The 16,185-nt window shown below is 41.2% G+C and overlaps 1 protein-coding gene across 1 annotated transcript in view; it reads left to right on the forward strand.

The window, feature by feature from the left end:
• Nucleotides 1–1,320: 1,320 nt before the first annotated feature.
• Nucleotides 1,321–16,185, forward strand: part of LOC139552360 (opioid-binding protein/cell adhesion molecule-like) — a 557,470-nt gene continuing 542,605 nt past the window's right edge. The window contains exon 1 of the mRNA XM_071364145.1: nucleotides 1,321–1,626. Coding sequence (XP_071220246.1) covers nucleotides 1,566–1,626 — 61 coding nt within the window. The 5' untranslated portion in view covers nucleotides 1,321–1,565. The remainder of the gene's footprint in view (nucleotides 1,627–16,185) is intronic.

Raw genomic sequence — 16,185 nt, forward strand, 5'->3', positions numbered from 1 at the left:
CCCTTGACGTGCCATATGGCTATTTGAAGTCACATCTTGTGACAGTCGAATTTGTATAGCACCTCACAACCATCACACGTATAGGCACTGCAATCATCATCCTCTTTTACCACTTCACCAAATCATTCTCAAATATGACTTTTCTGGACCTCTTCTCGTTGTTTTCAGCTCTCCGTATCGCAGCTTTCCTCTTATTAAATGAAACTCCGACATTGTCCTTTTTGCCTCAGTGTAACTACGTTAACTTTTTCTGCCTGTTTCCAAAAGCGTTTGGATGTAGGCTATTTGGGGCGCCAGATAGCCAGATAGCCGAAAAATAATGAAAGAAAAACCTCAATGTAGCCTATAGATATATAGATTTTTATGTATTGTTTTTTCTTTATTCAACCCTACGGATACATATCCGTGGGGACTGCAGGTTATGAATCAGTTATGAGTCAACCTGCGCACCACTACCTGATAGTTTCTAAAAGAAAGCCAATAGCAAATTTGATCACATTTCTGTAGAGGTGTGGGAAGAATGTGGCAGTGACTTTTCCCAACAAATAATGCATGCCGCCTTATTGTGCCAAACACTGGCCGCGCATTCTGCATGATTGATTGTCCTTTAGAACAATTTAAAAGTAAATGCTACACTTCTATGCAAAGTACGAATTGTTGTTCAATATTTTGTTTATCAATACATGATTGTGTTTCTATCTCCTGCCTTGGTAAGTATACTTTAGGCTCTGAAATGAAATAGGCTAGGCTATGATGTCGCGCTCCTAATATCGCACAGCATTTCTGTAACCTACCCATATTGTCACATAGGCTACTGTCTATGCTACCCGTCTATTTACTTTAGAGCATGCTTGGGTATTGAATGACCAATTAATCAATTTGTTGTGTATCCGCAATAATTTAAACCAATTATGTCAGCAAAGGAGAGACATGTCCTGCAATATGATTATGATTTAGGCATATAGGCTGTAATAAAAGTACAATAAATATTAGACGACATCCTGCTATGCGATCTACCAATGTCGAATGCATCTGTTTAATCATTACGCCTACGTTTTAATGTTTTTGCCAAAAATTATTATAATCCCCTGTCCATCAAACACCTCCCATTTCCCCCAAACGAACAATAAGCATATTTGCTTGCAATACAGCTGATAAACCTTCTAGAAGTTGTGCGGACGAATAGTGTGAGATTGGCGTGGAGATATGTACACTTCCCTTCAAGTTCAAAACTGATAAATACCAACCTTTGCGGGAAAACTGGCGCACACAAGATTTAGAGTATGTTTGTGCGCACGCACCTTTGATAAATGAGGCTCCTGGACAGCAGCGTCTTTGTAAGCCACTGGAAGCCTATCCAAGCAGCCTCTTACAAATCACGACCAATACATTAGTGAAGGAGGGACTTGGTACTGCTTGTGTTGGTGGCTGCTTTACAGTCAGAGGGACCCGGGACATAGTCTGGTACACTTCACTTTTCCCAGGATTTGCGTTTGTAGTAGCCTATATCCGAGCGACAACAACATCTTCTACTACTACACAGATAAACGACCCGTCAAATCACCATGAAGAATCCTATGTTCTGGGTTTTGCTGACCGGAATGACCATTCTTCTGATTCAACAAGGTAGGCTATTTTAATTTTGCTGGAGAAATGGCAGGTGCCATTAGTGTAATAGCTATTGCATTATCATGTAGCATATATTAGGTTAGCGCGCACCTCTTCTAGAGATGCGCGCGCTTTTTATATAGGCTATTGTAGAACCCTTACATATTGCGTGGATCCGAGATTTGACATCACATGCCAAAAAAGTGGCAGCGTAGACCAAGCGATTAGTGTGGGACTTGACTGTCATGATGTTGGTGGCCTTAGTCATCAAGCAATTTCGAGGTTTGTCTCACTAGTATAGCTCCAAGTGCTTGTAAACCCAATTAAGGCTACATTATGAATATGTTCCCTATCATTGGTTCTCTGATGCAGCAATTCGTCCGTGTCTCTTGATGCACCTTGTGACTCTAACCGCCGAGCTTATTGACGCATTGTAAATTGCACTCTGACAGGAGGACTTTGCGTAAAGTTGATTAAGTATTAGTGGTTAATCCGCATCTACAACGTGTTCAGGCCATCGAAGTTAAGCCGTGTTAGCCCTCACAGGCAACCCCCGTGATTGGAAATGCGACATTTGCTATTGAGGGAGTATCCTAGCCTACTTTATTAGTGACATGTGGCATGCTTCTAATGTTTTCTCTGTAGGCCTAATTGTTGTGGGCAGCTTCACTGAATGTTTTTCTATTAGCCAACAAGTTGCTTCTTCACATAGTCCATATGTTTTAATATTTTTGTAAATACAGTAGAATCTTTTTACCTGGGGCGGTAGGTAGCCTAGAGAGTGTTTGGCCAGTAACGGAAAGAACGCTGGTTCAAATCCCCGAGCCGACTAGGTGAAAAATCGGTCGATATTCCCTTGAGCAAGGCACTTATCCCTAATCGGTCCTGCAAGTCCCTCTGGATAAGAGTATGGACTAAAATGGAAATGTTATAGACTCCATCAATCTAATTTAATCACCTGTCTTCTTATGCGCCATCATGAGAATGCCAAGGCAAGTGAGAATGGGACACATTAGGCAATGTAGGCTAGTGGATGAGCAGTTTGGTAATCCTTTTTTTTTTTGTAAGTGGCATACCGTATGTCACTTACACAAAAAAGAAGATTACCAAACTGCTCATCCACTAGCCTACATTGTCTAATGTATCCCATTCCCACTTGCCTTGGCATTCTCATGATGGCTCATTAGAGAGCCACAACAATGTGTAGAGGACAGGGATGTCCTTTGTGGAAAACAGCCCTATGACAATTTCCCCCTCCAACCACTCGGCTCTGTGTGTTGAGAATTGAGTGCATTAGATGAGCACAAGTGGCAAGGATGTGCCTCGTTGTCTAGGAGGCTGAGCAAGCTTGTGTTTTCCTCCCCTCTACCCCCTCCCTCTTCCCCCTCCTCTCCCTTGAGCCTCTCTGTGTGGCTCCGAGGCAGATCTGTCCGAGCGTTGCCAGGATGCAGCACATATTCCTGTGGCGCTCCGGCCAAGATCCTCGCAGGTCCTGTCTATTGTGTCCCCCAGTCCTTCCACCAGCCTGCCTCAGCCAAAGGCGAGAATTATTGGTGGTTAAATCGAAATTTGGAGCAACAGCTGTTGTTCGACTTCCAACCGAGAGTGCGGGGGGGTAAGCATTGTGAGGGTGTTAAGCTTCCCATGTGAAAAGACATGAAGATCCTTGCTGATGGGTAGAGTGTCCTTTTCTTATAACAAGGCTACTAAATAGAGATCACCTCCCCTGGCAAAATAGGCTGGCAAAATATGCTGTTTTAGTGCGCCCTCCCTGTGAAAAGTTTACATTTGTACATTTTAGCAGACGCTTTTATCCAGAGCGACTTAGGGTTAAGTTAAGTGCCTGTCAGTCTATGCCCACTGTGCCCATCTCTTTGTACACAATGCACATAATACCTTATAGTGCTTTTGAAAAATTAATCAATGAGCATAACACACAGATGGAACACTATTACTAGCCAAATCTGACCAATCTGCATTGAAAAGGGATGTTTAAAATTTGACGAGAAAGAGGAACATGACCAATTCACATTGAAAAGTGAGGAAGTTATACAGTAGAACCCCAGAAATGACCTATTATTTTCCTTTGCTTTAAGTTGTGCAATTTTGTTGCAAGAAAGTGCCATCTTATTGGGTTCGCCCTCATTTTTCCAAAGTGACACTTCCCCTGTGCTTCCCAGCACAATATGTTATTAAGCAAATTAGGTGCAGATGAGGATCGTGAATAATTTACACCGGTTACTACCCAGATGTGAAATTGCCACTTTGCCCGTTTCATCAAAATAACAACAGGGCTTGCTCATTTCCTGAAGGCGCAAATTATAAGTGAGAGGTTTTTAGAGGTCATAGTTATAATAGTGGGACATTTGTCACTGTTGTTTGGGACAATTTATTGTCGCAGCATTACAGTATTATAGCACAGTATTTCAACACTCATACATGTTTGTAACTTGTTGATGTGCTTGTGCTCTGTAGACACTTCTTTGTCATTTAAATCCAATCATATATAATACTGTCTATTGAAACACCATCAGGTATGCATCAGAGATGGTCTGTAAACCCGATTGCATGATGAGCAACCTTGTCTGAGACCTGACTTGTGTTAGCTCCCCGAGTGAATGTCTAAGCTTTAGCTCAGGGAACTAACACAGTCTTGTGGCACGCAGGAGACAAACCCTGGTTGGTCACATATAGAATCTGATAATTATCAGGAAAAATATTCACAGTGCTTAGGCCTACCCTTAGGCATGACATTGACAATGCTATTGACTGCCATAAAAGTATACTCACTATTCAAATGGGATGTCGATATTTTATCAGTAAATAGCTAAGAAATATGATGTGAAAAGATTCCAAATATTTGCTTCTTGCAGCTTTTCCAAACCAAAGACATTTAATGAATTAACATAAACCCTTCACCTCAAATCCATATTAATTTACCGTGTGCACAAATTGCATTCTAAAGCCGTTAAATATGTCTTCGCGGGAATTTCAATGTGCTGAATTTGCCCCGTCCTTGTTGCAGTTGGCTCTGCGCTTTCTGGAAAGAAAAACATGCTGCACTGTCATTACGCCACATTATTGTTATTGTTATTATTTTTATTATTTTTTATTGTTTTTCCACAGCGCCCCACAAACAACACAAAACTCCCACTGTACAACACATTCCCCAAGGTGATCAACATATGGTTTCCCAATTTTGTTTTTTTTGTTTAACTTTATAATATACACTGAACAAAAACTTAAATGCAACATGTAAAGTGTTGGTCCCATGTTTCATGTGCTGAAATAAAAGATCCCAGAAATGTTCCATACGCATAAAAAGCTTATTTCAATAAAATTTTGTGCACAAATGTATATACATCCCTGTTAGTGAGCATTTCTCCTTTGCCAAGATACTCCATCCATTTTATTTATTTAACTAGGCAAGTCAGTTAAGAACAAATTCTCTAACGGTATATAGCTAGATTGTTCATTTCAAATATAGTATCTGTGACCAATGATTCTCCTCAATTTCTTACTTTAGATCTGTTTCCCATTTTTTCCTTATAGGTTCTGAACCATCAGGTAGAGTTTCAATCAACCCTTGATATAACTTGGAAATCATTTTCTTTTGGTAATTCAAAAATATTTCTGAGTTGTAAGATAAGACAGATAAGATGACGCCGACAGATATGGCGCTCTGCTTCAAGCTCTTAAGCAACTTTGCAGTATTTAGTTTTTTTGTGTGTTATTGCTTACATTATTAGCCCAGAATTTGTTTTGTGTTATTACACACAGCGGGAAATACGTTTTGGATATCAGAGCGCCAGTAAATCAACAGCATTACAACCAGAAATAAAACTTTCCCAAATTGGATCCTATGTTCGTACCCCCCAGGGCAATTAAAATTATTCCAGAGGCTGCTCCAAACCCCCTCATTTAACCATGGCAAGGTGACTAGGAATATGGTGGAATACAAACAGTGTAGTTATTCCCTCCGTAAGGTAATCAAACAGGCAAAACGTCAGTACAGAGACAAAGTGAAGTTGAAATTCAACGGCTCAGACACGAGACATATGTGGCAGGGTCTATAGACAATCACGGATTACAAAGGGAAAACCAGCCACGTCGGGAACACCGACGTCTTGCTCCCGGACAAGCTAAACACCTTCTTCGCCTGCTTTGAGGATAACACAGTGCCACTGTAATGGCCCACTCCCAAGGACTGTGGGCTCTGGTTCTCCATGGCCGACCTGAGTAAAACATTTAAACGTGTTAACCCTCACAAGGCTGCTGGTGCAGACTGCATCCCTAGCCACGTCCTCAGAGCATGCGCAGAAGAGCTGGCTGGAGTGTTTATGGACCATGCCCCTATTCACATCAGCGGGACCGCAGTGAAGAAGGTGGAAAGCTCCTCAGCGTACACATTACTGACGGCAAACTGAAAAACAGCTTCTATCTTAAGGTCGTCAGACTGTTAAATAGCCATCACTAGCCGGCTTCTAGCCGTTTACACAACCCTGCACCTTAGAGGCTGCTGCCTTATATACATAGACTTGGAATCACTGGCCACTTTAATAATGTTTAAATAATGTATATACTGTATTCTATTCTACTATATTTTTGTCAATTCCACTCCAACATTGCTCAATCGAATATTTATATTTCTTAATTCCATTATTTAATTTTTAGATTTGTGTGTATTGTTGTGAATAATTTTTAGATACTACCCCACTGTTAGATACTACTGCACTGTTGGAGCTAGGAACACAAGCATTTCACTACACCCGCAATAACATCTACTAAATATGTGTATGTGACCAACACAATTTGATATGATTTGTTTTTAAGTACTTAAAAAATTGACCTTGGATAATCCAAATCTTTTTTGTAATTGATTGAATAACAGTAGAGATCCTTCATAGTACACATGTTCAAAATTCATGATGCCACTTTGGAATCAAGACTTAAAGGTGTTGTCAACACTGGAGGTAAGGTGGGGTTATTCCAAATAGGGGTATCTGGCGATATCAATTCTCTCCACCTCATGAATTTATGTAAATTGTCCCAAATACGAATGGAATTGAGAATCATTGGATGGTCTGTTTTTTTCTTCAACACATTGGACCCAAATTGGTGAATATATTTGACATCATAAGGTAAAACATGTATGGCTTTGATACTCCTCCATGCACAAGGATAGTCTGCTGTCCATTGTTTAAGTGAACGCAGTTGTGCAGCCCAGTAATACATCTTTACAAGAGGTAGTTCAAGACTTTCAGCTTTATAGGGTAAGTCTAAAACAGTCAAATTGACTCTTTAGATCTTTCCACTCCAAATAAAGTTGGAGAGCAGGCCGTTTATTTATTCAAAAAGTTGGTTGGAATTTAAACTGGCAGAGCCTGGAATAAATACATCAACCTTGGTAGTATATTAATTTTGATTATTTTGACCCTACTTAACATAGAAATAGGGAAAGATCTCCATCTCTGAACATCAGATTCAATTTGATCTAAAAGGAAAATGATAAAATTTATATGTCTCTTCCAGAATGGATGGTATCAGTACACCCAGATATTTCACATGTGTCTTTGTCCATTTCCACTTAAATTGACTTTCTAAACTTGAGAAGTCATAATTAGAAATGAGGAATTGTTTTAGTTCTCCCAATTCACTTTGAATCCTGATACCGAACCATATGTGTCAACAGTAGTCAAATAAAATATAGAGAATGTTCTTGTTCAGATAAATAAAGTAAAATGACATCTGCATACAATGATATCACATGTTGATCACCAATCTCTATGCCCCAGATTGAGCCATGAGTTATAATTATTGACGCTAGGGGATCTGGCAAAGGAAATACATAACTAGACAAAGAGCATCCCTGTTTTGTCCCTCTTGATAACTTAAATGATTCAGAGATCTGTCAATTTGTTTGTATAGATGTTACAGGGATTTGTACAATAGCTCAATCCAGGAAAGAAATACAACACCAAAACCAAACTTGCCCATTCCACCCTATCAAATGCTTTTTAGCATCTATTGATACTGCCTCTTTTGGAGAGTTCGAGTTCTTAGTATGATGAATTATATGGAAAAACGGCTGAGGTTGATCAGAAGACATCCTCTTCCGTATAAACCATTTTTGATCTGAGTAAATTTATTTTTGTATTACTGTTTCTATACAAAAAGCCAATACCATAGCAATGATTTTGTAATCCACATTCAAGAGGAATACTGGTTGGAAGGATCTGCATGACAATGGATCCTTATCTTCTTTTAAAGTAGGGTGATTATAGCCAAACAGTGACTGGGGAAGTACATTTTTCTGTCATAAGTAACATAGGCTTTAGTAATTTGGGATGAAAGTGTCTATACAATTCCACTGGGAATCCATCAGTACCAGGAGATTTCCCATTTTGGAGATTATTGATGGCCTCCAACAATTCACCTGGGGTTTTTATCAATATACATTTTCTCTTGTTCACTTATTGGTAAAATGGCCTTAAGGAAATTGTCTATATCCTCCTTTGAACTTCTGTTTTTTGGATTGATACAGTTTGTGATAAAATGTTTTATTAAAGACTGAGCTGATTTCAGAAGGATCCATTGTTATGCTACCATCTGGGATTTGGATGGTTCATTCCTCTTCCTCTTTAATTTGCTAATAAATTAAAGGTGAATTTACACCTTGCTAAACGTATTGTTGCTTTGATTCCATGGCAGCAATCTCTGCAGATCAGGTGTTATATTCAAGCTTCAAAGTATCAACTGTTGAAGTGTGCTAGCATTTCTATCTAACTGTGTTTTCTTTCTAAGTTGTGAATTTTCTGTTCTAGTATTTCTAATTCGTTATGGTCTTCTTTTTCTTTGGGGAAGAGTAAGACATCATACAACCTCTCATATATTCTTTGAGAGCTTCGCAGACAACAGTTGGGCATACTAAATGATCAACATTTATTTCCTAAAGCATCCCGGAGTCGCCTCTAAACTGTTGACATTGGGACTGGTGTTTTGCAGGTACTATTTAATGAAGCTGCCAGTTGAGGACTTGTTAGGCGTTTGTTTCTCAAACTAGACACTCCAATGTACTTGTCCTCTTGCTCAGTTCTGCACCGGGGCCTCCCACTCCTCTATCTATTCTGGTTAGAGCCAGTTTGCGCTGTTCTGTGAAGGGAGTAGTACACAACGTTGTACGAGATCTTCAGTTTCTTGGCAATTTCTTGCATGGAATAGCCTTCATTTCTTAGAACAGGAATAGACTGACGAATTTCAGAAGAAAGTTCTTTGTTTCTGGCCATTTTGAGCCTATAATCAAACCCACAAATGTTGATGCTCCAGATACTCAACCAGTCTAAGAAGATCAGTTTTATTGCATCTGTAATCATCACAACAGTTTTCAGCTGTGCTAACATAATTGCAAAAGGGTTTTCTAATGATCAATTAGCCTTTTAAAATGATAAACTTGGATTAGCTAACACAACATGCCATTGGAACACAGGAGTGATGGTTGCTGATAAGGGGCCTCTGTACAGCTTTGTAGATATTCCATTAAAAAATCTGCCTTTTCCAGCTACAATAGTCATTTACAACATTAACAATGTCTACACTGTATTTCTAATCAATTTTATGTTATTTTAATGGACAAAAATGTATAAATGACCCCAAACTTTTGAACGGTAGTGTAAGTATTCAGCTCCTTTACTCAGTACTTTGTTGAAGCACCGTTGGCAACGATTACAGCCTCGAGTCTTCTTGGGCATGACGCTACAAGCTTGGCACACCTGTATTTGGAGAGTTTCTCCCATTCTTCTCTGCAGATGCTCTCAAGCTCTTTCAGATTGAATGGGGAGGGTCGCTGCACAGCTATTTTCAGGTCTATCCAGAGATGTTTCATCGAGTTCAAGTCTGGGCTCTGGCTGGTTCACTCAAGGACATTCAGAGACTTGTCCTGAAGCCACTCCTGCATTGTCTTGGCTGTGTGCTTAGGGTTGTTGTCCTGTTGGAAGGTGAACCTTCGCCCCAGTCTGAGGTCCTGAACGCTACAGAGCAGATTTTCATCAAGGATCACTCTGTACTTTGCTCCGTTCATCATTACCTCGATCCTGACATGTCTCCCAGTCCCTGCTGCTGTAAAACATCTCCACACCATGATGCTGCCACCACCATGCTTCACGGTAGGGATGGTGCCTGATTTCCTCCAGACATGACACTTGGCATTCAAAGTGTTCAATCTTGGTTTCATCAGACCAGATAATCTTTTTTCTCATGGTCTGAGAGTCCTTTAGGTGCCTTTTGGCAAACTCCAAGCAGGCTGTCATGTGCCTTTTACTGAGGAGTGGCTTCTGTCTGGCCACTCTACCATAAAGGCCTGATTGGTGGAGTGCTACAGAAATGGTTGTCCTTCAATTGTCATTTACCTCCAATCAAGTTATAGCTCAGAGTTATATCTCCAAGTTATAGCTCCAATCAAGTTATAGTCTGGCTCAGAGCCTGGGGAACATGGGCCGTGTGTGTGTGCCTGAGTAACCAGCACTATCTACCCCGTCGACCCCAACACCCTGCAGATTGCTGAGGTGGACAGAGGCACATACTGGCGCAACCCATTCAACAGCCTCGTTAGTCCACGGCAACTGGAGGAGTTTATTGTCATGGGTACTGACGTCATCAGGAACCAGAAGCTGGGGGCGGGAGCAGGCATAAGGTCCAATAAGCACATCCTAGCTGAGGTGTGAGTGCAGAAGACCTCAGAGATGGACACGGCTCAGCAGTACCACTGTCGCAACTACCTGGGCCAGCTGCTCGACATGACTTTGCCAATTCCAATGTTACTGACAAGTTTCTGAACAAGGTGAACCCTAGTCATATTCCTGACGTGGTGCTGATCAAGAAGAGCTACAACTGCAGCAAGAGGGTGAATGGCTACTATATTGTAGTAGCTACTATATTGTAATCACTACATCCTATGGATTTGGATACTGCTTTAAAGCAACTTTCTGCAGCATTAGTAAAGATGTGATCAATACATGTTGATGATTTCATTCCTGTGCTGTTTGTAACTAACCCTAGTACAGTGGATTGTGAAAGTATTCACCCCCTTGGAAGTTTTACTATTTTGTTGCCTTACAAACTGGAATTAAAATTCATTTTTGGGGGGTTTGTATCATTTGATTTACACAACATGCCTACCACTTTGAAGATGCAAAATATTTTGTATTATGAAACAAACAAGAAATAAGACAAAAAAATGGAAAACTTGAGCGCGCGTAACTATTCACCCCCCAAAGTCAATACTTTGTAGAACCACCTTTTGCAGTAATTACAGCTGCAAGTCTCTTGGGGTTTGTCTCTATAAGCTTGGCACATCTAGCCACTGGAATTTTTGCCCATTCTTCAAAGATGAACTGATCCAGCTCCTTCAAGTTGGATGGGTTCCGCTTGTATACATCAATCTTTAAGTCATACCACAGATTCTCAATTGGATTGAGGTCTGGGCTTTGACTAAGCCATTCCAAGACATTTAATTGTTTCCCCTTAAATCCCCACCTCCCCACCTGTCACCAGCGTTAGGCGCATAATGACACTCACCTGTACTCCATAACCTCCTTGATTACCTGCCCTATATATGTCACTCCCTTTGGTTTCTTCCCCAGTCGTCATTGTTCCTGTTCTATGTCGGTGCGCGTGTTTCTTGTTTTGTTCATTTATTAATTAAATGTATTCACTCCCTGAACTTGCTTCCAGACTCTCAGCGTACATCGTTACAACAGGACTAAGATCGAATCGTACTACACCGGCTCTAACACCCGTAAGATGTGGCTGTTACGGCTGTCGTCGGAATGAGACAAAGGTGCAGGGTGGTAGGCGTACATTTTGAATTTATTATATTCCAAAAAAACAAGAAAGATAAACGACACGTAAAGTATTGAGGCGCTAAACCAGCAACTAACAAAAACAAGATCCCACAACAGAAAGTGGGAAAAAGGGCTGCCTAAGTATGATTCCCAATCAGAGACAACAATAGACAGCTGCCTTTGATTGGGAACCATACTCGGCCAAAAACAAAGAAAGACAACATAGAATGCCCACCACAAATCACACCCTGACCTAACCAAATAGAGAAATAAAACAGCTCTCTAAGGTCAGTGCGTGACAGTAGCAGTGCTTGCAAACCATTAGACTACAAAGAGAAGCACAGCCGAAAGCTGCCCAGTGACACGAACCTACCAGACGAGATAAACTACTTCTATGCTCTTTTCGAGGCAAATAACACTGAAACATGCATGAGAGCACCAGCTGTTCTGGGAAGACTGTGTGATCACGCTCTCCGCAGCCGATGTGAGTAAGACCTTTAAATAGGTCAACATTCACAAGGCTTCAGGGCCAGACAGATTACCAGGACGTGTACTGCAAGTATGCTCTTACCAACTGGCAAGTGTCTTCACTGACATGTTCAACCTCTCCCTGTCCGAGTCTGTAATATCAACATGTTTTAAGCAGACCAACATAGTCCCAAGAACACTAAGGTAACCTGCCTAAATGACTACCGACTCGTAGCACTCAAGTCGGTAGCCATGAAGTGCTTTGAAAGGCTGGTAATGGCTCACATCAACACCATTATCCCAGAAACCCTAGACCCACTGCAATTTGCATATCGCCCTAATAGATCCACAGATGATGCAATCTCTATTGCACTCCACACTGCCCTTTCCCACCTGGACATAGCCATGAAGTGCTTTGAAAGGCTGGTAATGGCTCACATCAACACCATTATCCCAGAAACCCTAGACCCACTGCAATTTGCATATCGCCCTAATAGATCCACAGATGATGCAATCTCTATTGCACTCCACACTGCCCTTTCCCACCTGGACAAAAGGAACACCTATGTGAGAATGCTATTCATTGACTACAGCTCAGCGTTCAACACCATAGTGCCTTCAAAGCTCATCAATAAGCTAAGGACCCTGGGACTAAACACCTCCCTCTGCAACTGGATCCTACGACTTCCTGACGGGCCACCCCCAGGTAGTAAGGTTAGGTAACAACACATCCGCAACGCTGATCCTCAACTCAGGGGCCCCTCAGGGGTGCGTGCTCAGTCCCCTCCTGTACTCCCTGTTCCCTCATGAATGCACAGTCAGGCACGACTCTAACACCATCATTAAGTTTGCCGATGACAACACTGGTAGGCCTGATCACCGACAACGACAAGACAGCCTATAGGGAGGAGGTCAGAGACCTGGCTGTGTGGTGCCAGAATAACAACCTCTCCCTCAACGTGATCAAAACAAAGGAGATGATTGTGGACTACAGGAAAAAGAGGACCGAGCATGCATTCATTCTCATCGACAGGGCTGTAGTGGAGCAGGTTGAGAGCTTCAAGTTTGTTGGTGTCCACATCACCAACAAACGTACATGGTCCAAGCACACCAAGACAGTCGTGAAGAGGGCACGACAAAACCTATTCCCCCTCAGGAGACGGAAAAGATTTGGCATGTGTCCTCAGATCCTCAAAAGGTTTTATAGCTGCACCATCAAGAGCATCCTGACTGGTTGCATCACTGCCTGGTATGGCAGCTGCTTGGCCTCTGACCGCAAGTCACTACAGAGGGTAATGCATACGGCCCAGTACATCACCGGGGCCAAGCTTCCTGCCATCCAGGATCTCTATACCAGGCGGTGTCAGAGGAAGGCCCTAAAAATTGTCAGACCCCAGCCACCCCAGTCATAGACTGTTCTCTCTGCTAACGCAAGGCAAGCGGTACCAGAGCGCCAAGTCTAGGTCCAAGAGGCTTCTAAACAGCTTCTACACCCAAGCCATAAGACTCCTGAACATCTAATCAAATGGCTACCCAGACTATTTTTATTTCTCCCCACCCCTTTTTTTTACACCACTGCTACTCTCTGTTATCATCTATGCATAATCACTTTAATAACTCTACCTACATGTACATATTACCTCAATAACCTCGACTAACTGGTGCTCTTGCACATTGACTCTTTACCGGTACCCCCCTGTATATAGTGTCGCTATTGTTATTTTACTGCTGCTCTAATTACGTGTTACTTGTATTTCTTACTCTTATTCTTTTTTTAACTGCATTGTTGGTTAGGGTCTCGTGAGTAAGCATTTCACCTGTTGTATTCGGCACATGTGACAATTGTTTACATTTTTCATTTGAAAATGACTGTAAAAACTGTTAATACCCCTTGGATTGATGAGGAATTTAAAAATTGGTTGAGAGGGATGAGGCAAAAGGTAGGGCAAATAAATCTGGCAGCACATTCGATTGGTAAACGTACTGCAAATTGAGTAAGCATGTGACTAAACTAAATAAAAAGAACAAGAAATTATTCTATGAAACAAAAATAATGGATATAAAGAATGATGGTAAAAAGCTTTGGAGCACTTAAAATAAAATCTTGGGCAAAAAGGCAAACTCCATCATTAATTGAATCAGATGAATCATTGGCAACATTAGCTAACTTAGGCATGACATGCCAGCAACAAAAGCTGACACTACACATCCAAGTATATCTGACAAAATTATGAAAGACAAGCATTGTACTTTTGAATTCTGTAAAGTGAGTGTGAAAGCGGTGAAAAAATATTGTTGTCTATCAATAATGACAAGCCACCGGGGTCTGACAACAAAGAGCTGCAGTTAGTGGCACAAAACCGTAAACCTCGGCTAAATCTTGTAATGAATGATTTGGAAATTGACTGAACTACTTGGAGTTCCCCTGGATTGTAAACTGTCATGGACAAAACATATTGATACAGCAGTAGCTAAGCTCGCTAAGAAGTCTGTCCATAATAAAGCACTGCTCTGCCTTCTTAACAGCACTATTAACAAGGCAGTTCATACTGGCCCTAGTTTTGTCACACCTGGACTGCTATTCAATTGCGTGGTCAGGTGCCACAAAGAGGTACTTACAAATTACAATTGGCTCAGAACAGGGCAGCACAGCTGGCTATGCTGTATGGCATTTGAAATTCTTCCATTCCAGTTGTTACACAGATTTCGGGGAAATTCTATGAAACAAAGATTTGAATCTTTCAGTAATCTTTTTATCCGCTGTTCTCTGGAGCTTTTCTCTAGATTTTTTTTACATTATCAGATATTTTCTTAATCTGCTTGAACAGTTTGCCAGTGAGGATTTCTGTTATTAATGTCTCTAAACTCACTTTGTCAGCTACTCTGTGGAGATTTCTGGTATGACGACCGTGAGATAGTCAGGTGAAGGTGATCCGTTTGACATTCCCTTTCTTTACAAAAAATCTGCCTCTTGTATACATGTAGGAAAGAACTCGAATACAATAAATAACTGAAACGTTATGTTGGCAACTGCATGTTATGGCAAATATTAGATTGAGAAATAGAGACAAATAAACATAGCGAAACAACGTGACCATGGACCAAGTAGCTGGCGACAATACTTTCAATCACACAACATTTCAGGCTGCTAATAGTGATGGGGGAAAAATCGATACAGTTACATATCGGAACATTCTTTTTTAACAATATATCGTATCGTTTTGATAATATCGCAATATTATTTTTCCGCTAGTTGGCTGTAACTGTTTGGAACATCAAATCACAAAATCACAGTCGAATCGCAACACATATCTTATCGGCACCTAAGTATCGTGATACTATTGTATTGTGAGGTCCCTGGCAATACCCAGCCCTACAGTAGTTGCTAACAAACATTGTCAAGTTCAGTGGTGTGGTCACTTGGCGTGTGGTATGGTTTAGTAAAGCAGGAAGACTGATGAATAATCCATGCAGAGGACGACTTCAGAGCAGGCCATTCATGGGTTGTCATGTCAAAGGAATGCTCAATGGAGTTCTGCCATCCAGGACCTCTACACCAGGTGGTGACAGAGGAAGGCCCCACATTTTTCTTTCTCCAGCCACCCAAGCCATAGACTGTTCTGTCTGATATCGCATGGCGGTAGCCATAAGACTGCTAAATAACTAATCAAATGGCTACCTGCATTGACCATTGTTTGCACTAACTCTATACACACACACTGGACTCTACCCACACATACTTACACACACACACACACACACACACACACACACACACACACACACACACACACACACACACACACACACACACACACACACACACACACACACGACACACACACGACACACACACATGCTTTCACACTCACCACATACTGTCTCTTATCTATCCTGTTGCCTAGTCACTTTACCACTACCTATATGTAATGTACAAACAGTGGTTCTTCCTGTAAAAGTTGCGTCATACTGCAGCACACCTTGCGGGCTGCCGTAGAATTCTATGGCACGTTATTTAATTGTCAGCCATTGTTGCCATGCTAGTTAGTGCTAGTTTGACCACCAGAGGGCATCTTTGAGACGCATTCTTCAATATTGGTGGTACTAGAGAATTTAAAACCTTTTTTTGTAACAACATAGTATATGGGATTGATTTTAAGAAATTGTGCTTAATTCATTTGATTAATATTTTGGTGTTTCTATTGCAAGAAAAATGAAAAATGAAACCCTCAGGATTTCCGTTAGGAAAATGTGGCGATGTACAACTTGA

Source organism: Salvelinus alpinus, chromosome 1, assembly GCF_045679555.1.
Source record: "Salvelinus alpinus chromosome 1, SLU_Salpinus.1, whole genome shotgun sequence".
Classification (NCBI taxonomy): Eukaryota; Metazoa; Chordata; class Actinopteri; order Salmoniformes; family Salmonidae; genus Salvelinus; species Salvelinus alpinus.